This window comes from Triturus cristatus, chromosome 3_1 (genome assembly GCF_964204655.1).
Source record: "Triturus cristatus chromosome 3_1, aTriCri1.1, whole genome shotgun sequence".
Taxonomy (NCBI): Eukaryota; Metazoa; Chordata; class Amphibia; order Caudata; family Salamandridae; genus Triturus; species Triturus cristatus.
Genome location: NC_140583.1, coordinates 298,805,768 through 298,829,313, shown reverse-complemented (window position 1 = coordinate 298,829,313; position 23,546 = coordinate 298,805,768). Strand labels below are relative to the sequence as shown.

Sequence of the window (23,546 nt, the reverse complement as noted above, 5' to 3'; positions counted from 1 at the left end):
AAGTTCCCCCTTCACAGCAGGGTCTCCCATCCCGAGGAATGCGATCCTGTTTGCGGCTTTATACAGGTGAGTCCTTTTAGTATCATATACCCATTGCCAGGACTGCCCACATATGGGTCCAACTCCAGCAATGGGTAGATGGTATTTTTCCACATGTATCATGCATATATGTACATCCGACACGTATGCAGTCGAAATGCACACACAGGCATCGATATATTTGGAAAAAGTACTCACCACCGCCGCAAGATCTCTGCAGCCACACAGCCGGCACCATGGTTAACTCATAATATAGCGGTCTATAGACCGCCAGCGTTGTGGGCTACTGGAGGGTGTGAGTGCTGTGGGTTACTGGCAGGCGAGGACACAGTTCTCAGGTGGTCAGACCCCCAAACTCGTAATCAGGCTCTTACTCGTTTGTGAATGGGTGTCTGTATTTGAATGGTCCTCATTAAACCTGTACTTGCCTCTATCTAATCCTTCCCATTTTCCAACCACTCCCTCAGGTTCCTAACAGTTTCACTACTCAAATATATACCTGCATGTGCAGAGATCTCTGCACATGTTAAGGAAATCTACGCACAGAAAAGATAGGCGAGGCAGAGATCTCCACACATAGGTTTGGATAGCATTTTGTAGTATGTGGGCAGTACTGTTGCAGTACTACTAAACGTATTACAAAGTGCAGTTTGTGAATACATCCCTAAATGAGCCCATGTTTTTTTATGCATTCACTGCACCACTCTGCAGTTTTTGTGAGAAACAGCAAATTCAGGAAGTATAGGTTTAAAGGATGGAAAGTAGCGGAAGATAACTATGCTGGAGAACAGATGTGACAGGTAAGTAACCTTTCTTTACTCTCTGCTGGGAAGTTTAAAAAGGCTCTTCTGTGCGTCCAACAATATTCCCATATTTGGATGCCATATGGTGTCCTGCATTCTTAGATAATTGTTGGTAAGACATAACTTTGACCTCTCTTTTTTACAGAGTCGTTCTATCCAGTCCAGATTCCTACAGAGTCGAAACTTAAACTGTATAGCACTTTGTGAAGGTAAGAGAGTGTCATCTTGACATGCTTGTTGTTTCTGCCTTTCACCCTAATCATAAATACTGCACATAGTGTTGTGCCTATCTCTAAGGCATGGCAATCCATAAAGTATAATTCTTAGTTGATTCTTACCTGTTTGTGCTTTGGCGTAATAGTGTTCATGCACCATTCCCGGAATGTGAATAGATTGGTTTTAAAAGAAATTGACTGCAGGGCAAGAATTAGCTTGATGGATTACATTGCTGTTAAAACGATCATCTTGTGTGAAAATGTAGCCTTCAATAGCAGAGGTGTGATATCCATGTTGGAATTGGAGCTGAAGCCTTGTGTCTTGTAAGTCCCTTTTCCGTGGCCTGCGCCCAGCCGTATATATTGTGACACTTGAGCAAGATTAATGCTAGTAAGTAAACTTGTCACCAAAGCTGGTTCAGTCTGACTGGACTCTGACCCTGCCACGCGGCTGTTTCTGCAGTTTCATCCTCCACCCAAGAGTCACTTGCTGCCGATTGGTTGGTGATGTGAAATTAACTTCAGCCACGTCCTGGTGTGGTATGTTGATTTTTCACCACTGAGATTCACCATTGGTTACTTGACATTCTCCCCAACTAATTGTAGAGCAGGGGTGGTAAAGGGAGTGTTTTGTAATGGCAGGTTAATGAAGAAGGTAGAGCCGGTGTCTTCAGCACAGGGCCAGTGTACAGTATCCCTGCCTTCCTCCATCCTATGCAGCCATGACAGAGCAGGTTCCGGTGTGAGTTGTGAGAAGCAGGGATTCTCTTCTTCTGCTCCTTCGATGAGACCGATGGGTGCTCTGCTAGTGCTGCCTTGAATCAGGTGAAGCCTGACTGAGTGACTGACAAAGCAATGTCAAGCACCCAAGCCTTTGTCATGGGGAAAGATTAATTGCCTCCATACACCCCAATCACTGCTGTAGACACATACCAATGTAGGCTTCTCTGGATTTGGTCTCCCTAGCACAGCAGCTGAGGTTGTTCTCTTGCTCTTGATAGCAAGCTTCTCCTGTTTAGTCCAATTCCATCAAAGTATTTAGGACAATAAATGAGGCAAGGCATAGGAATGGGACAGAGGTGTTTCTGTATTCTGATGCTTCATGGAAAAGGTATCAATTAGTACCAAATGCAGTTTGGTTAATTTAATGGATGGGAAATTTAGATTTTTCACAGCCTGCTGTGCAGAAAATCTGGATTTTATTAAGGACACGGAGGCTAATATTATGCAAATCTCCTTTATTGCCACAGCTCAGCAGCAACAATTGAAGAACATAGAACTTCAATGAACATTCTGAATAAGTATAAAGTTCCTCGGTAACCAGCCATCTTCCTTCTTTGTTGGATTGCGAGGAAAGATCAATAACCATAAGAAGACAGTAGTAAACTGAAGATAGCTTTCCAGAAATGGTCCCAAGGAAAAGCGATTCTTATTCTGAAAGAAAAGAATACCACATTATAAAATCTTTACATATCATAAATGTACATATATAAGAGATACAAAAAGGGAGGGATAAATCCCAAGAGGAGGGATAATATTAGCCTCCGTGTCCTTAATAAAATCCAGATTTTCTGCCCAGCAGGCTGTGAAAAATCTAAATTTTATGGCACGACATGGAGGCCATATTATGCAAGTTTAAAGTGCATTAAGAACATTATCAATCACATTAGAGATTGGTCTGAAGTAGCAGGTCTTGAACATACTATAATTTGACCAATCTGCTGCCCTAAGGATATCTTGTAATCCACCTCCTAGAAAAAAGGCATTAGAGGCCGAAGCACCTCTGAGGGAGTGAGCTCCAAAAACATATATGTCTACACCGCTCTCATGCATAACATCTTTAACCCAACGAGCTAAAGTTGGGGAAGAGACTCCTTTATGAGGAGATCTGTAGGAAATCAATAATTGAGATTCACTCATTCTTAAATTTTTAGTTCTTTTCTCGTACTCTTTCAAACATTTAACTACGCACAGTCTCTCATTTTGAGGAAAAAAGGGATAAAAGATAGAGGAGGACATCGTTTTGGTTCTTTTTTTGAGATAAAAGCAAACACCTTCTGGTTGGAAAGCCCTACTAGACACATCTAAAGCTTTAACATCTGAAGTTCTTCTGAAGGAAACTAAACATAATAAGACAGTAAGTTTATATGATATGCATTTGAGGGAGAGGGAAGAGTTATCTCCCCAGGAAGAAAGAGTGTGGAGAACGAGGGTAACATCCCAGAGGGTAGTATACTTAGCAGAAGGAGGATTCAAAACTCTCATACTTCTCATTACCTTTTTAGTCAAAAGATTTTGCCCAATGGAGATACCATTAATTAAAGAATTTCAAGCTGAAATAGCAGATCTATAAACATTAACGGTTCTATAAGATAAACCTGAAGTAATCAATTCTGACAGATAGTTAATAATGTGGACTAAATCAGTTGAAACGGGATCATAATGTCGTTGAATGCACCAGCGAACCCATTTGTTCCATGCCAATCGATAGGCCTTCCTTGTACCAGGTGCCCACGACTCAGAAATAAGTCTGAAAGCATTTGACGAAAACGCTGGGATTCGCCATTGTCTCCTGAAATCTTCCATGCCGTCAGCGTCAGAAGACCTTGTTCTACAAGGGGATGGATTTCTCCTTCTGGACCTAAAAGTATTTCCTTGAAAGAAGGAATCATGATAGGGAAATCGAGTGACATTTCTAGGATGATTGGAAACCATGCCTGAGATCTCCAAAGAGGAGTTATTATGACCATGCTCTGGCGGTAACGTCGAGCATGAAGCAACAGACGGGGAAGCATTGCAAATGGCGGGAAAGCATAAGGTGCTAAACCTTCCCAATCTTGAAGGAATGCATCCACCTTTTGAGCTTGAGGGTCAGGTCTCCAACTGAAGAAATTCTTCAATTGAGTGTTCAAACGGTCTGCAAAAAGATCTGTTTTGAAAGGACCCCATCTGGATTGGATGGTCAGAAATATTTGTCTGTCCAGTTTCCAGTTGCTGGAATCCTTGAAATTCCTCGAGTACCAATCTGCCACCCCATTGCTCAACTCAGGAATGTGTTCCGCTGTGATTGAAATTCCTTTGTTCAAGCAATAGATCCATAATCCTTTCGCTAGATCTGTCAGACCCTTGGAATGAGGACCCCCTAGCTTGTTGACATAACGTACTGCGGACACATTGTCCATTCGTAATGTTACACAATATTTCATCGACTTGTGTGTGAAACAACGAATCGCAAAGGAACCTGCTAGTAATTCTAAGCAGTTGATATGCAATTTCTTTTCTTGAAGAGTCCAGCAACCCCCTGTTGAAGAGTTCCCACATCTCGCTCCCCATCCTTCCAAACTCGCGTCTGATTCTATTATTAGATCCGGTTCCTTCCCAAAAATTGCTCGGCCATTCCATGTCTCTACATTCTTTAACCACCAAAGGAGTTCGGTTCTTGATTCCTGATCTAGAGAAATCAATTGGGAGTAGGATTGGTTCGATCTCAGAGATATTGCTTTCAGTCTCTGTAGTGCTCGATAATGAAGCGGGCCTGGGAAAATTGCCTGAATTGTGGATGAGAGTAAGCCCAGGATCCTTGCTAGGATCCTTCGGGGAAAGTTTTTTAGTGCAAGTATTTTCCTTAGTTCTTTCCTTACTTTCCTTACCTTTTCGCTTGGAAGTCTCAGTTCTGTCTTCACGGTGTCTATCAAGAAACCCAGAAATTGTGTTTGTTGAGATGGGATAACGCACGATTTTTTTGTGTTTATAATGAAGCCTAGGTGTTCTAAAAGGTGTATTGCAAGATTCGTATGAATTGAAACGGTCTCTTCTGATTGAGCCATAATAAGTATATCGTCGAGATATATGATTAGCCTTACTCCCCTTTGTCTGAGCCAAGCGGTAACGGGTCTGAGTATCTTGGTGAAACACCAAGGGGCGGATGATAGACCGAAGGGGAGGCTGCAGAATTGGTATAGTTGACCCTCCCAAATGAATTGGAGGAATTTTTGATGGGGTTCCCAGATAGGAATTGTCAGATAGGCATCTTTTAAGTCTAGCCTTGTTAACCAGTCTCCTTTTCTTAAAATGTCCCTTAGAAGATGTATCCCTTCCATTTTGAAGTGTTGGTAACTTACCCATTGGTTTAATTCCTTTAGGTTTATGACTGGTCTCTGTTCCTTGTTTTTCTTTTCCACAAGGAAGATATTGCTGAGAAATTGTCCCCTTGATAATCGCACCTTTTTTCAATAAGTCTAGTACCTCTTGAGAAATTAGGAGTTTGTCTTTGGTGGAGAAAACAATCTCTCTGGGGTGTTTTGTTTGAAAGGGGGTACCAGTGAAATCTATTTTGTATCCTCTCACTGTCTCTAGAACCCAAGAATCTTTGGATACCAAGTTCTAGTTCTCAGCAAAGAGAAGTAGTCTCCCTCCCACCTTTGGAGGGGTACCTGAAAGGTCTCTCGAAGATCCTACCTGAAGAGACGGAGCGATGTCTCCGTTCGCCTCTGAAGGGACGTCCACGGATCCTCTGTCTCTGAGGGTAGAATTGATGGAACCCGCTGAAGTTGTTGTTGAATCTCCCGCCTCCACGGGCCATGAAGGGTCTTGAATTTGAATTTCCTCGGCCGGGGAAACGACCCCGAATTCTCCCGGCCCGGGTAAAAACCCGATCTTGAAAGACTTTTTTAATTTCTTTTTGAGACTTTTGTATTGAGCTAAATGCTCCCACGTATTTGGCCATGTCTTTAATAAAATCCTCACCAAAGAGGAAACCCTGTGAATTAGGACCACTGTCATTCTTGGCTAGTTCAATAAGTTTGGGATCGATTTTAAATAGTATCCCTTTTCTCCTTTCTATAGAGATAGCCGTGTTAGCATTACCAATAAGGCATATAGCTCTTTGGACCCACTCCCTTAGTTCTTTGGGATCAACTGGGGAGTCTTCCAGGTAGGCCGATTCAGCCATTTCAAAAATCTTCGTAAGTGGGCCTATGGTGTCAAGGAGGCGGTCCTGACAGGATTTTAGGCCTTTATCCATCCCCTTTCTTGGGTCTCTTGAGGTTTTGGCTATGAAGGCTACAACCTTGGGATCTAGTTCAGGTGTTGTAGCCACTTTATTAGGGAGAGAGGGTCTTGGGCATTCGGAGCGGAGTCTAGATCTAACCTCCTTTGGTATTTCTCTCCTCAACCAGTAGGAGAGGTAATTTGCCACATGTTGGGAGCGGGTCCATTCTCGGGACAAAGGGTGTTTAATTAGAAGAGGGTCGAACATAAAGGTCTCCAAGTGGGTCCAACAGTCCTGTATTTTGATCTGAGGCCTTGGATGCCTCTTCTGAGCTCCTCGTTCCCCTTACTTGTATCTCCTCTTCATCTGTATTAAAATCAGAGGAGTAGCATAGGTCAATTTCAGGGTCAGAGCTATCATTACTAGCAATGTCAATAGGGGGCTCAGGGCCTTCATCTTGCCCATATGGGGTGTCCGAGACACCATCTTTGTCACCGCCTTGAAAGCGAGAGGGGGCAGTGGAGGTCTTAGCTTTTTTAGAATCCTTACGCCCCTTGCCTCCAAGTGCCCATTTCTTGAGAGCCTTAATTGCTCCTACTTGCTGGTTGCTAGTTGAAGGGCGTCAGGATGTTAGAGATTCCAATCTCTTATTAATAGTATCATCAATGGAGCCAAGGACTTTGTCTAGAGCCTTATTAACTAGCTCTTCCAGGTGTGCTTCAATATTAGTTTGGGGTGTTGACATTTTAAATGATTAAATTATGAGATAATTAGGCCTAGTATTGCAGAAGGTCAAATAAAATAGGGTTTAAATAGATAGGAATAAGTATTTTTTACCGATGTGGAGAATGAACAGTTGATCATAAGCTGTGGGAAAAACAAACCGAAGAAACTGCCGAGTAGAGCGCACTGGACGATATTTTGTCCCAACAGTTTAAAATGGTGGCGTAATTCATTGTATAGGGGTGAGCCCAAGCTTTCAAAATGGGCGCCACGCACGTAGTAGCGTGCGTGGTTCTCCCTAAGGTGAATTCCTTTAATTAGATTTCATTCTCCCTTGAGCGCGATCAAACGCGCCGAGGGAGTCGGGGAAGTTATCTAAAAAACTAGTAGTTTCCTGATGCGTCTCCGCGGTCTCCGCCTTTGAAGAGCGGTGTGGGAGTGCGGAATGAAACTCCGGGGAAGGATGACGGTGATCTGGCACCAAGTAGGAGTAAACGGTATGAGCGCGCAAGAGTGTTGATTGTATTTGAGTACAAAAGAGTTTTTAAAAGTAGACAATCATGGTGATGCCTAATCCGGTCTAAAGTAAAACCGGAGGGGAGAAGGGGTCTCTAGGGAGAGAGAAGAGAAAGGCATTAACCCAGGGTAACCATGGGGTGGTGCAGAAGGGGTAAAATAAACCCAATCAGAAGTTATACCAAAGGGTATCAGGTATTAAGCATAGACATACATGCATAGACAACAGTCCAGTCAATTAGGAACTACAAAACACACTAAAAGTAAAGTCTATAAGCGACAAGCTGAGAGCAGTACTCATCTTTCTGAGCAGCAGCAACAAAGAAGGAAGATGGCTGGTTACCAAGGAACTTTATACTTATTGAGAATGTTCATTGAATTCTATGTTCTTCAATTGTTGCTGCTGAGCTGTGGCAATAAAGGAGATTTGCATAATATGGCCTCCGTGTCGTGCCATAAAATTGTCTTCATGAATTAGTTCTCGTACTTTGATATATAGCACTTAACATTGAGAATTTGTAATATTTGTGTATGTCCAATTCCTTGAAGAAACTCTCAATACAGAGTAGAATGCACCAGCTGAAATTCCTCCACCTTCAGAGTAGCATTGTGGAGGACATTCAGCAGCTGGATTCTCCACTGTATATAAAGTTACTGCGGAAACGAGAATATTCAGTTCCCTCCTTAGTCACTATCCATTTGCATATTACCCCATTTAAAGTTTTACAGTCTTGTTGAGAAGTGTTGTAATTCTCTAATCCAAAGTATGGAGAAACTGCATACAAGTGCCAGCACTGTCCTGTTAAAAGAATACCACCCTGTAGAAGGTGCCTTGCTGAAAAGTGCTGGCATTGCCCCAGAAAACATATAGCAGTATGACTCAGAAGTCTGATACTGACCTTTATTAGTCCTTTATTTAAAAGTGGTGGCACCCTTCCATCAAAACTAGCCTAGCATTGCTGAAATGGTTGCCCTGCATTGTCCCATTGAAAGTAAACCAGCCCTGCTGAAAAGTGCTGATATGATTAAAGGCAGTTGCTCAACTTTGCTGGTACTGTTCATTCAGGGGTACTGCAGGGCTGTAAAGTGCTGATGCTGTTCATTAAAAGTTTATTATCAGTGATGCTGCTGTCTTTGCTTGCGTATAGCAGCTCTGCTGAGCAAAGCTGGTTCTGTCCTGTTAACCATTTAACATTCCTGCTAGAAGTGCTTTTTGCTCCACTAATATAAGTACACCAGCCTTTATGAGAAGTACTGGTAGTCCCATTAAAGGTTACTTTGTGGAGGTTTATCAGGCACCAGAGTGGCCCAAGGCCACCATACAATTTGTACTAAGGAATCAAATGAAGTCAGGGTATTATTGGATGAGCAGTTGTTTCACTCCTTTCCCTGAGGTGGAGATGCTTCTCGTGGAACACAATGGGAATGAGTTTCTGAAGGAAAAGGAATGCGAGGAGCCCAAGCTGTTTTCTTCTGTTATAACTGCATAAAAGCCAATAGGGAAGTAAACACGGGAAACCCTGTGAGTCTTTATGTTCAATATTGGGCCCCTTTTATTATTTTACTTAGTAGAAAATATTATGGACAGCAGGCTTACTCAGTGTTTCTCCCCTAGTACCGCATTCTTTGGCGACCCCCACATAAATGTCTCAAAATGTCAAGAACAGCCAGCCTTCTGTCTCAACACTGTCAGTCATGACAGAAGGGCAGTCCTGGGCTTCAATGTAGAAGTGCTAGAGAGGGCAGAGAGAAATAGTTTACATCAGGTCTTAAGTGTAGGGGCATCACATATGCCTGGGCCTCTTCGTTAGGTTTTGGGGGGTTAAACCTTTATAAGCACCTGGTTTAAAAGTCTGAGAAATGTCTGAACCTCATTGGCTTTTATGATGAAGTTTTTATTGCAGTCAGACATGCACCCACATATTTACTGTCGAACAAACTTTGCTCATTTGGTTTTGTTGCATTTTGTCTGGTGCTTGACTACAGGTTTACCTTAGGTTTAATGGAACACTCAAATAGGCAAATATAGTCATCGATAACTCTCACTATTCTCTGCCATCCACTGTGTCTCTTAACATCTATATCCACCTCCTATATATTTGCTAACCTTCTTGGATGTGGAAATCAAAGCCATTCCAGCTACACTGTGGTGATTGGTAAGATTTTGGCAGATTCAATGATGTATTGCCTATTTGTCCCCCTCCTGGTAAAGTCTGCAGTATATGGGTGAAAAGCGACTTAACAGTCTGAATCCTGATCTTACTCGTATAGTAACAGCTTTACAGTTATTTATAGCTGTGTTTCTTTCGAGATTAAACTGGCCACCAATCCCTGAGTTTTTATGTTAGACAATTCCCTCAGACATTGTGTTTAGTAACATGCATTTGGAATTCTAAACCTTTGCTTATTTCATAGTTCTGATCTCTCTAATATCAGTGTTCAATGGAAAGCCATGTTTGATTAGATTATTGGACCACTTTCTACCAAAGGCTACCCAACATCTTGATTGCTTATTTACATGTTTACCATAAATCCAATTATAGACATATGATGGATACTGTAAGTACATTGTACCTGTTGTGGGCTGGGCCAAGGTTTAGTTTAGAATTGCTATATATATATGTCACTAAGGCACAGAATATTGCAAGCATCAGGTTCAAATTCTATTCCAGTTTCCTGGTGTCTGTTCCCGTGGACTTTATCGGGATAAATTTGGCCTCTGAAAATGTTTGCAGATGGCCTAAGCTTCAAGCCGGAATTACATTTTACCTTGTCTAGAGTCGAAAATTAGAACCTCCCTAGAACTATTTAACTAATAGGGGTTTTTGTAGCAGAGACTTTGGGCCTGATTACGATGACGGTTCTACCTACCATCTGACCACTGCACTTGCGGTTCAGTTTTGAGCATTGAGGGCGGGAGAGTTCCCCCCACCATATTACGCGGCACCCGCTGCTGCCGTGGCAGTCTCATCTATTGCGGTACACATACCCCCGAATATGTTATTGCAAGTGCATGCAAAATCACAGGGAACATGCGATATATACACACATGCATGACATATGTGGGGATAGGCCTTGTGCACTATGTACCCCATTGCTGGAGTATGGCAATCTTTGCACAGTCCATGCAATGGGGGTACATGCCACCTACAGACTTACCTGCATTATGGCACCCACAGGGTCGTAGTCTTTGGAGTTCAGCTGCCGCGGTTTAGGGGGGACCTGGAGAAAGGGATCCACCCCGGAGATTGTCAGGGAGAAGCTGATTTGGGTGAGTATGCACAACAAATCCATAGTTTCTGACGAATCGAGGCAGGTGATCGGACAGCCACAGTCGGGTCATTGGATACACACAGCACAATCCAGACGTTGGTTGGAGATTCTTGTACTGCTCTATTGATGCTGTTTTTACCGACCTCCATCTCAGCAGTTGGAGAAAGGTGTCGAAGTTGGCAGTCTTTCAGCGGACGGACTACAGCAGGCATGCATCATAATTTGGCGGTCAACCGACCACTACCAACAAGACCGTGGCTGTTGTACTACCTCCGACAGGACTGAGGAAGCCGGACTGACCAGAATCGTAATCAGGCCCATAGTTTGGAGGTCTTCAGCCGGCACTACATCCAAATGAAAACATTTAAGCAGTGTAATGTATAGATAGCGGATCAAAACACACAATGGTTGAGGGGCAAGAGGAGAACGTCAAACTTCGACCTCCTTCACAAGTTTCACAAACATAAAATAGAAGCGGGACTTTAGACAAAACAAACGTTAATCAAGTCGGGGGGCATTCATGTGTGTTAAAACTGCCCTCACACACAGCAAGCTGTGTCATGCTTCATCATAGGGCTGCTAACACAGCTCCTCGCAGACCAACTCAGGAGGTGGAGCAACAGGGAGGGGGAAGACAATACAACATAAATAACAATACTGTGGGATCACGGGTGTGAACAAGTGCAGAAACAGTGATTAAAAAATTTGTATCAGGGAGTCCCTATCATAAATTTAATATTGGGTACCCTGACCAACAGTAAAAGAATGGTCATGTGAGGACCAGTGGATGGTGGTATGGGGAGCTTATAATGAGGCACCAACCCCTCCACTCTGCAGAACCGTTGACATGTTTCAGCCGGACAAAACAATACCCCGGCTTTCATCAGGACTCACAACAAAAAGATGATCCCTAGGGTGGTGACCCTACCTCCTTATGATCCATGGGTGAGGGTAAGCCAACTTTCTGAGTAACTGCTCAGGTTAAAAAGTGGTCACTTTCATCAAGGTGAGCTGTTGTAACCAGATGGGACTACGCGGCACCGGCAGAGACCCATTTGGTTACAACAGCTCACCTTGACAAAAGTGTGACTATGGGGAGCTGTTCTTACTCCCCGCTAGTTCAAGTTAATACTTTAAATGAAATTGGTTCCTCATGGAGAGCAAGGGACTCTACCGCTTTTTAACCTGAGCAGTTACTCAGAAAGGTGGCTTACTCTCACCCCTGGATCATAGGGAGGTAGGGTCATCACCCTCGGGATCATCTTTTTGTTGTGAGTCCTGATGAAAGCCGGGGTATTGTTTTGTGCCGGCTGAAACATGTCGACGGTTCTGCAGAGTGGAGGGGTTGGTGCCTCATTATAAGCTCCCCATACCACCATTCACTGGTCCTCACGTGACCATTCTTTTACTGTTGGTCGGAGTACCCAATATTAAATTTAGGATAGGGACTCCCTGAGACCAATTGTAATCACTGTTTCTGCACTTGTTCACACCCGTGATCCCACAGTATTGTTATTTATGTTGTATTGTCTTCCCCCTCCCTATTGCTCCATCTCCTGCGTTGGTCTGCGCAGAGGTGTGTTAGCAGCCCTATGATGAAGCATGACACAACTTGCTGTGTGTGAGGGCAGTTTTAAAACACGTGTGCTTCCCCCGACTTGATTAACGTTTGTCTAAATTCCCACTTCTATTTTGTGTTAGATAGAGGATCAAACACCTTGTTCATTGTAGGTGTATTGTTGCATGTCTAAAACCAAAATTATTTCTGTATGTTTCTCGTTGACTGGCTTGTCGGATGATGTATTTTATTAATACATTTGCATTTAGCAACAGGGTAGTATTTTAACTTGTTTCTATGGGCAGACTTGTAAGAGAGAGTTACATGTTAAAAAATATGAGAAATTGTTTCATGCTGTTGGGCCACAGCACGCACACACACACACTCTGCCAGGAATCCAATTATTGTCTTATCTTAGCCTCTTTTGATGTATTTGATCAATGTAATGTCCCTGATTTTTTATGAAACACCTAGGGTTCTTGGATGTCAGAGATCACATTAAGGCTTGTCTCACTCACCTATTGTTTGTTTTTTGTTGGGTTTTTAGACCGTCCATATGCCATTTTATGCTGTTTTTCCTTTGCAGTTATAACTTCAAAGGATCTCCAGAAGCATGGGAATATTTGGGTGTGTCCAGTATCCGACCATGTCTGCACACGCTTCTTCTTTGTGTGAGTATTGATGAAAAATATTAATAACATAGAACCTGCAGAACCATAAAAGATATTCTGTAAAATCCTCACTGCAAAAGTAAGAAGACCACAAGAACATGGCTAGTGCAATAATGGTCCCTGTATGAAAGCATTTCTAGTGCACACTTCTTCCCACAGATTCTTAACCTCAGAAATATTCTAAAGTGTACAGCTGGATCTGAAAATGTTTGCAGTATCCCAGAGTGGGAGACGTGGTGCCTAAAAAGCTTCATACCACGGTCTTCCAGTAGTGATGTATGGACTTGCATGAAGTGCTACCCCACCCCCTGACATGAGTTCCTCCTTTCGTATGGCTCAGACGTTTGAGTTCAGAGCTTCCCATGGCTCTGTTCCTTTTTGAGATTTTTTTAATTATGCTCTGCTACTGTAAGCCATGCTGTTTTCTAAGACTTCCGGTTTTAATCCCTGTAGCCTGTGCAACCATCAGAATGCTTGTCTTGGTTGTTACCAAGAATGAAAATGCACTAACGCGCTGTACTCTCTTGGCTTGTGCCGACTGTAATTTTTCCCATGGTTCAGAGGGAGAATACTAGCAACCATTTTGGGTGAGCGCACCAGTGGTACTAGCTCTTGGAGGAATAAAAACAACTCGGCTGCACAGCCATGTGACAGATGCATGCAGCGGGTGTGCCAAATGCAAGTCCGTCTGCACCCGTCAGTGCACCTGCAATGCACAGCACCAGCCACGCTGCTGGTTTGTCAATGGAATCACAGCATAAAACCAAAGTGAGCTACTCCAGAGAAGCTGTGTTGGGAATAGGCCTAGCCTGGCGTGGACCACATAGTTTGAAGCTCTTGGAGTAATGCATCAAACAGTGATTGTCTGGGCTATTAATGGAAGGCCAAATCTTAGACCCTCCCCAGTCAAGTTTTCACCCCCACAAAGCACAGAAACCACCCTGTTAGCTGTGGTGGATGACCTGTGAATGCTGTTGGAGAAGCAGAGCCTTCTGCTCTGGTGTTACTTGATCTGTCTGCAGCGTTCAATTGGTATTGCATATTATTCAACTCGAGCGGCTTCAAGAGATTGGTGTTGAAGAAAAGAAGCTGGACTGGGGGAGGTTCGACCTCACAGGGATGTCTCAGGCAGTCTATTTACTACCATTCATGCTAGAATAGAAGATAGTGCAGCAAGGGGTCCCTCAAGGGTACTCACTAAGCCCAAAGCCATTCACTATACACATATGTCCTTTGGTGAAGTTAATTAGATCCTGTAGCCTCTGCTGTACAAACTACATGGATGATGCCCAATTGATCATCACTCCAGACAAGGCGGGCAGTGACTATCAGTGCATGAATAAAGTATCTACCTGGCTACAGCAGAACTCATTGAAGTTCAATGCAGCCGAGACAACAGTGCTGTCGATCAAACTCTTGCCCACCCCCAACCCGATGCCACTAGATCTCTGGCCACCATCTTGAAATGCTCCACCTGCCCCAGCCCAGAAGGTAAAATATCTGGGATTCTCCTTGTAGCCTGACATGTCATTATCAGAACAGCTAAAACATATGGTGTCCAACTGTTACTTTCCTTCTGAAATTGATAGGGAAAATCTTGCCCTACCTTCCCAAAAATATTCATTGTGCAGTAATCCAGGCCATCATATTGAGTTTCCTCGGTTACTATAATTCCCATTTCTTAGGACTGTACCAAGGCCTTTTGAATAGGTTAAACAGGGTCCAGAATGATTTGCTATCTCCCCACAAAATTAAACAGCCAATCTGGCCCACATGCTTCTGCACTCCTCCACCCCCTTTGGAGCCTTGACAGCTCTTAAACTGGCTGCTGATCAATAAAAGGATCACTTTTAAGGCATTATCCATTGTTTTAAAGCTGTCCACCATATAAGACCACAACATTTAGCTCAAAGATATGTTCATTACAATCCCTCTCGCTGTTTACGATATTTAGAGACCTGCCTGCTGGTTGTTTCCACAGATAAGTGGTCTCACTTAGGTAGGAAATTTTTCTCACTGAGAGAAGCTACATCGTGCAATAAGCTTCCTTACAATCTTCATACGATGCCTGACTTATTGAATTTCAGAAATTCTTTAAAGCTGCAGTATTTCCACAAGTAGTTGTTAGCCTTTCATTTCTGTTTTTGGCACTCTACAATTATTATAACATACATAGCATAACTTAACATAACATACTATAACATAAAATAAGTCAGTACCCTGTCCCTTTGGAAGTGTACATGGTGCTTGGTTCCATACACTGTATCCATCATTTTTCCATATGCAACCTAAGGCAACTTGTGAGGTGAAGGCCAGGGTTTTGTTGGCATAGTACTGCCTAGAGACTTGGTCCTGCTTTTCAGTGAGAGGCCAACTTGAGTAGTTCACTATGTTCTGTCATCCGCTCTGGAGCACTGCTGGAGACAAGGAGTAGCGTCGCCGTGGCAACTCATCCAAGAGGTACAAGAAGAAGAAGAAGAAATATAAAAAAGAGAAAACCTTCATCTGCCTCAAAAACACAGTTCCATTTCAGGAAAACATGGTATAAGGCTAAGAAGCAGTTTTCTGTGCCCAAAGAAGTAATTTCCCTCCTTTGATGAACAGGTTTTGATGTTTGAATAAATGCAAATCTTATTCATGAGAAATATGTACCTGGGGAAACCTTTTTGGAGAGAAATTTTCCATGAACTAGTTTCTTTAAATTTTTCCAAGTTAATGCCATTTTCAGAATATTGAATCAACCCAGGTAAATACCCTTCCTGTCAGAAAAAATCATAGGAATGTTTTTTTACAGAATCACAAAGATCCTTTGTTTCTCTTTAATGGGAGGAAACACTGTGTGTTCCTTTGTTTCTCTTCCCTGTCTATACCTCTTTTATTCTTTATAAGAGGGGATCATCCCTTTACCCTCACCCTCTTTTCTCTCGTCATCATGCTTCGTATACTGAATTTGACTGATTCCAACTACTAATTATTTTTTGCCCTCAGCCATATGTCCCTAGTGTTGCCAACTCCTCCTTCTTTACTATCTTTGCACCTGGCTATCTCCCTTGCACCTATGCCCCTCTTCAAACCCTAGTATTTCTAACTCTCCTTAATACCACCTCCCATGCCTATACCCTAGTACTTCTAACCACACCTTTACAGTGGTAACTCAAATCAGCCTATACACTGGTATCGCTATCCCGAACTATACCTTAGTAGATCTACAGGTACCTATACCTTGCATCTTCTAATCCTTACAATACCTTTGTATATATAACCTACCTATACTCTGTACCTCTACTGCAGTTGACCCTCAGTGCCTTTTCCCCTTCCACTCTCTATGAATCCTGCCCCTTTTCTCCTTAACTACTTACTTTAAAGATTTTGAGGAAAACGTTTCTGCTCATTTTGGAAGTTCATCAACATCGAGTTTTCCCATTTGAGGAGCGCTGGCTGTTCTGAATTTAGGTTTTTACCCTAATTAGTTAGGGTCAATTTTCCACCTCACTTCATTGGACAAGATCAGAGAGGGCTCTATAAGTTAGCAATGCTAAAAAAAAACGAAAGAGTTCTTAATTTATTGCCTTTGTCATTCCTATACAGCCAGACACTGCTGGCCCAATGATGGCTCTCTGTCTGATTCACCAGTGGACTGGACTGTGGACACTGTGGTATCTCTGATCTTCCTTGCCAGTCAAAGTGTGTCACTCATTACTCTGACTGCTCAACCTCTGGTTTTGCCAAGTGCCCTTATATTTCCAATATGTAAAATGGCATGGTCAAACAGAGTTTTTTTCCCGGTGCAAACCTTTAGGTAAAAAAAGGCCATGGATTTTTATCTGCTGATACTCAATGTCTCTGTGGCTCCCATTGAATGAGAACCCTCAGATACAAGATGCATGCAAACTAAAAGATATTGTGCCTACAATCTTGTAGGCTGTCAGGCTTAAACCGAGGACATGTTCTGATTAGCCCAGGCATATAATTTCAGCTGGATAGATACCTTCCATCAATCCTGACTACGCTGGAAGATGAAGATATTTCTCATAATTGTGCAAATCAAAAGATCTTGGTTTCTTCCTTCCCTGATGTTATACATTTTTCAGTATCTCTGGTAAGATAGTTGAATGTTAGGCAGTGGGCAGTTGCCCACCATCTCATCGTTCAAGAGGTCTCCTCAACAGAGTTCTCTTTCACAAATTTCTCTAGTGGCATACTTTCTGAACCAGTAAGCACATTTATTCCAGAACTTTATTTTTATCTTCAGTGGGAGCATAATTATATGTGTTTCTCATCCTTTTTATCCTTTGAAGTTAGAGGGCACATGTAAAGCTGACTAAAGTGGGGTTGACGTTTTACACCACTTGCTATTTATACTGTAGAGTACTTTTGTAGAACCAGCTCAGGAGTCAAAAGAGGCAGAGGTTCGAAATATTCCATGTGGCACCTGGGTTTGTGCATGAAGAAGGCAATGTTCCACATGAAACATTTTTAAGATTTAATTAATATACTCCTAAATCCCTGTGCAATAATTGACAGACAAATAATGGAACCTAAACCTGTGTTGGTGTGCAATTATCCATCCCTATTTTATTCTGCAAATAGATTACACTAAATAATTTTCATGAACACAAAGATTTATGCATTCCGATGATGGCAGAAGCAACAAAATAGTGTAAAGGCGTGATTTGTGCAGTGAACAGCAGGGTAAAGTGTATGTAAATACACAATTAACAATCAATAAAAATGCTTTTCTGAAGCGACCAACAGTATCAATATTTAGTTCGTAAGTTGTATGATACACAAACTGTTGGTTCTATAGTGTCAGCTTTTCGACTAAATGTGTCTAAATTGTACAGGATCATCTTAAGGACATACTGAAAAGCTGGCCATCAATCTGAAAGGCAAACCACACCAGACCAAGGAATTAATTCCAACCTAGAAACTGTGGAGCACCATGTCCAGTGCCCAGAGAGGTGAAATAGTATGTAGAAAGCCAATTGAGTATTCTAAAATTAGCCAGAAAAAGGGACCAAATCCACAACATAGACCAAGTATGGAAAGGGCCAGCCCATTCAAATCTCTATTCATCACAATAAAAGGTGACTATGCAACTTACAACGCTTGCACACAAAGTTGTGTGTATAATGAGTCTAGATATAGACCATTCTTTTAGGAATGTAGAGCCTTTGACAAGACACACAAAGGATTTAGAGGGCAGCCAAGTATACTGGACCTTATGACAGATAGTAAAAAAGGAAGCTAGAATTTGTACCATATTAAGAACTGCTGTAAATACAATGTTTTAGAAAAATACGAGGTACAAAGTAGAATAAAACAAGTATAAGGACGAGTTGTGAGTAAAAATAGAAAGTGAAACACATCCTGTGATCATCTCCTTTAAATACTCAATGTGAGTAATGAGAACATGATCACAGGAAAAAAGACATTTTGCAAATGATTATGAAAAGTGAGGCCATTAAGTTATACAATAAACAGAAAGCGGCACAACAATGCAGTCAGATTGACTGAGCAAGCGTACCTGCCACAGTACACTCAGCAGACAAGCTTCTGCCAAAGCCAACACTAGGAAAGATAGCCCGGATAGATAATGGGACATCCAAAATGGTGACTTAGTACAAGAGGAGCCAAAAGGCCTCAGTAGAAAAGTCATTCATACAAAGGCACTCTAAAAACATAAACATTATATAAATGCAAAACGAAATTTGTAAAGACCTAGATGCTGTATTTTAGAATATCATCAAAAAACTGTGTTACCATGGGTCCCAGTTGCCTAACAAGTGGGGGGCTAAAGGAGAAAACAAAGAATTGTTAGGAGTAGGCCCTTCCAGGAAAGGAGAGGATAAATACCAAGATGAAGTGGTTTAGAGGAAAGGGCAAGATTATGAAGCCAAATAGAAAAAAATGTAGCAGGCCACAGAAATAGAGTGATCAAGAATCTGGGAGGAGTGTACTAAATGGCCAATTATCAATAATGGGGGACACAATTAACAAAATGCAAAATGCATGTCATATATGACTATTACAGTACTGCAAATGTCAAGAACAAAACTATAAATGTACATACAGTGAGTTTTCCTAGATACAGTTATAGAATTATCAAAGTGTTGTACTAGAAAAAAACATTAAGGAAATTAGACATCAGAATTGAATTAGAAGAAGAAAATACAATAGTTCATTACAGAGGGGCAATGTGTGAACAGTAGCAAGTTGAAGAAGTCACCTGTAGGACACAGCTGGGAAGCCTCGCCTGGCATTAAAGATCACTAGGGTTAGCCATTCAAAACGTTTGTTGAGTTCAGTGTTGACAGTATCCAAGTAGAATATCCATTGGTGCTATAGAAGGATGTCAAAGATGGTGCCACCTGTTGAAGGGGGTTTTGCTTCTTCATGTATTGTCTGTTTGAAATTTGAAGCATTGTGATAAATTATGTACTAAAGGAGTAAACTCAACATTACATCGTATCCCACTCATGTGTTGAAAAATCCCATGTCTGACATTCTGAGTGGTGTGGCCTACACACATGATGTTGCACAGGCATTCTATACTGTAAGTGACATAACTGACATTAGTAATAATACAGTTTGTCTTGGTAGATAGTGCTTGTGTAATGTTACCAATTGTGGAAAAACTTGGCATTGCTGGTTTGATCGCACTCCGAACAATTACCATATTTGTAATGGCCTGAAATAGTCAGACAAACTACATGAAGATAGTAGAGGGAGTTATGTAGTCGCTCAATTGCAGTGAGGTCTTGTAAGAAAGTCCTTAATATGTTTGTTCTTTTTGAAGACAAACAGAGGCATTTGGAAAAAGATCTGCATTGTTGAAAGAACATGGCAGTTTTATAGAGTGATTACTTAAGGGAACACCTGAGAGGGTTGAAGGTGGAAAATACAAACTCTACTCTGACATAAATATCCTCATGTATCTTGCAACTTAAAATACTTTCCCTAGGACAGAAACCAGGCTTTTTTTCTCTCCCTTTTGTAACATAGCCATATTTTTAATAGATTGTTAACGTGGGCCAAACTAAAAGACTGCTCAAAATCATTCACATACAAATAAGCCAGATTAGGAGTGAATCATGCACCCATCACAGTCTCTTTGATTTGGAAATACAACTTTTTAACCAAGATGTAATTCTTGGTAAGGGCGATTTGGTACTGTTTGTAATGAATTCCATTGGGAGCATATACCGGCTGAGAGTATTGGTGATAATGGAAAGAGGCTCATTTTTAGCGATGTTTGCATATATTGATTTTATATATATATCTCTGACATATGTATTTTTCACAAATGGCTTCAGAAACAAAAATCAATATATTTGCCTAAGGGTTCATGAAAGGAACAATGTAAGGCAATAATAGCCTTCCCACGGCTTTTTCTATATCCATTTATAATGTGGGCAATTAATATATAGTGAGAGTCCGTGGGTGCATTCTCTTGAAGAATTTAAGTTCTTTTTGCCAGAGCATCCCGCCTTGAGAGAGATGCATGTATGCCTAGCAATATATTATTGCAGTTCAGACGAAGGGTCTTTTCAAAGCTTCTTATATTGTTCACAAACTGAGAGTTGGTTGAGTATCTAATTTTTATAATCAAGTTAATCATTATGACAATGCATCACTATTGTTGGTAGATTAAAGGAAAATGTCATTTAAGGCTCTTAAAAGCTGTAAAGAAGCTTCTTCCTCTTTGGTGAAACTGAAGAATATATACAGATCTTGTTTTTGTAGGTGTTCAACTTCACTAATACTCAGGTTCTCAAACATGAGATGGTAGTGGAGGCATGGATAGAAGAGTTTTGAGACAGAAATAGTTGAGTTTCCGTTTCCTAAAGAATCATGCAAGTAAAAAGGATCCTGTTGACGTGGGGACTCTTGTATGAACGAGTGCTTTTTCTAATTCTTTGAAATATGAAACATTTCTGCCATGACTAATTTACTCGATGTTTCTTCTAGAGCAGCATCTTAATATAATCTGTAATTGTAAAGAACCTGTATGTACATTTACATTTTGATTTCTTGTATAGAATAATATTGCATTAGTTATATATCGCATGTAATATGTTGATTGTGTTCCATAGCACTGAGTGTCATAGTAAAAATAAATGTACTATTAATATTTTAATTACTTAATTACATTTATTGGAATTTATTGTATACATACATTTTAATAATGTTAAACATTAAAACATTTTGCCTTAGGTTGTTTTGTTTTTTTGCTAGTAAATCTTCAAAAAGAAAATTTCATTTTATTTGATATATTAAAATTCATTCATTATTTAATTAAAAATTAAGTAAATGGTACTGTAGTATTTTTAAATTTTGGTCTACATTAAAATTAAATATATAAAATTAATTGACGTTATATTTAACTTAAAAATACGCTTTTTTTAAAAGCATTAATAAACTTTTAAGCTTTTTCCTTGACTGTACCATCAGGAGATCTTTACACTGTGGGAACATCTCTGCCTACATGTGAAATGTTGGAGGTAGTCATTTTGAACTTGTAAATTAGGCTCCACACTCTAGTTTCAGAGGTGGAGACATGTAATCCTATACTTAATCGTAAATTTACACTCATAAATGTTGAATAACCTAAAGTAGTACATTTCCTACAGTGTAAGAGTAGTCTTACATGTATAGATTTACTCACATGTAACTTTACCTTTGTGAATAGCCCCCATAGAGTTGATACTTCAACACTACACGGCCAACAGTGATAAAGCTTATGTATCCAGCACTCATACTGTTGGTCTTTTGAGAAAATCATCTTTATTAATTGTTAATTGTATATACACACACACTTTACATCATTGTTCGCTGCGCCACCCACACCTTTGCACTAATTAGCTATTTCTGCCATTGGCATTAATACTGTGTTTATGCAAATAATTGTTTACAAAATGTTTACAGGATTGAGATACTGTTTGCAGAATAGGGATACATATTGCATGACAACACAGGCCTCCTCACAGTTAACTGAATGGATCTCTGCCGCTTACAATTCAGACATTTCAAAGTATGTTCATCAAGCCTTAAAATGGTTTCCATGTGCAACACTGTCTTCTTCGTGCTCTGATTAGTGACCATCACTTTTAATAGACATCTATAGCCTTACTTGGAGTATAGCAATGATGCTGATTTTGGTCTTACAGTTCTGCTATACTTTTTACTTTAGTTCATTGGCAGCTATAATTTACTTTCTAGGACCCTCCTACGTTCCCCTGTTCCTACTACGGGAATCATTCTACGCTAAGGAATGTGCAGCAAGAGGTAGTTCACCCCAAAGAAGGCATTGTTCTGCCAGCATTCTATCCTCATGCAGATTAATCATAACCCTGCCACAACAATTCACTCTGAGAATTGAAATATTTTGTAATTCTTTAAATGATTCTCTTATGTCCTCCTCTTGTCCTCTGATACGGGTAGGTTACGAAGAACTGACGTTGTGGGGGTGTCTTACATAGACCTTGCATGCCATTTCTGATGTCAACATAGTCAGGGTCTGTGACACAAAGCATTTTATTTGCCTTTGGCTTTTCAGGGAGCAGTCTGATGTCAATGAGAACAGTTCTAATATGCATTTAGGAGGCATCAGGAAAACATTACCAAATGTAATTAATTCATATTTTAACTGTGTCAATATCCTTCCTTGCTAAATTGTGCTGAGTCGCGTGAATACGCTCTCAAACATTAGGCCACCTATGTACATCAGGAGAACATTGTTATTCATCTTGATGGTAGTTAAGATAAACATCCTTCCAGGATCCAGTCTTACCACCTCTGAGTGTTTTCTCTGTAATCATTGTGGTTCATAAGGGTGCTGTACGCGCATTAGCTGTGCATCTGCTCTTCGCTAGTTGTGGAAAGTTGTCATGTGGGCCAGGGATGTTCATTAAGTGGTGACCAATAAGGATCTTCATTCCTAATCAGTGACATAATTTCTCTTTTTTGGACTCAGGTATGAGGATGGTCAAGTTGGAGATGCCAACATAAACACCCAGGATCCCAAGATTCAGAAGGAGATCATGCGCGTCATTGGAACCCAGGTCTACACAAACTGAGGAGAATCTATTGAAATCTGCATCCAGCTTGGGATGGTGCAGCATGGCGGCCTTGTTGCCAGTCGGGCTCGGCCCACCTCATGATGGAAGAGCCAATGCCAGAGGTGGTCGAGGCATGGATGGAACCTGTCATTTTCAGACAGACGCTGAAAATTTCAACTGGGATAGAACCCTTACCTGGAAATCTCTGTGCGAATTGTGACACAAAAGTCTCTGCAGCAGAGGCCCTGACACTGGTGGGGTTTTAATGGACGACTTGTTCTGCGTTTGTAAAAAGATGTGGAAGTCCTTGAAAAATGTTGGTTTTTCCACCTCTCTGTCGCCTCCTTTTTCCTCAGCAGGAAGTCAGGGGACACTGTCACTCTTGTGTCTTGTCATGGACCGACTATCCTTTCTAAAGTTTACAGTGTTGACGTTTTTAGAGAAAAAAAGAAAGAACTGATTTTGTTTTAACTTATTAAACTTCTTTAAAAAAAATGCCTGTCTGCCATTGTGGTTGAATTAACCTTGCTCTGGGAGTAAAACAATGGTGGAAAGCATTAAGTATGTCTCATAAAGTGACGGAGAAGGGGTAGCGGGACGAGAGAGCTTTGAGACCTTCAAAAATCTTAAGAAATGGAAACTCACAAAACCTTCCCTGTTATATCTGTACAAGTTCCTAAAAATTGAAATGGCAAAC

The 23,546-nt window shown here is 41.1% G+C and overlaps 1 protein-coding gene across 4 annotated transcripts in view; it reads left to right on the top strand.

The window, feature by feature from the left end:
• PARP6 (poly(ADP-ribose) polymerase family member 6) overlaps positions 1–23,336 on the top strand; it is a 289,649-nt gene extending 266,313 nt beyond the window's left edge. For all 4 annotated transcript variants that reach the window (XM_085643949.1, XM_085643947.1, XM_085643948.1 and 1 more), the window contains 3 exons: positions 988–1,051; positions 12,704–12,788; positions 22,765–23,336. In XM_085643949.1, coding sequence (XP_085500075.1) covers positions 988–1,051; positions 12,704–12,788; positions 22,765–22,867 — 252 coding nt within the window. In that variant the 3' untranslated portion in view covers positions 22,868–23,336. The remainder of the gene's footprint in view (positions 1–987; positions 1,052–12,703; positions 12,789–22,764) is intronic.
• The last annotated feature ends 210 nt before the right edge of the window (positions 23,337–23,546 follow it).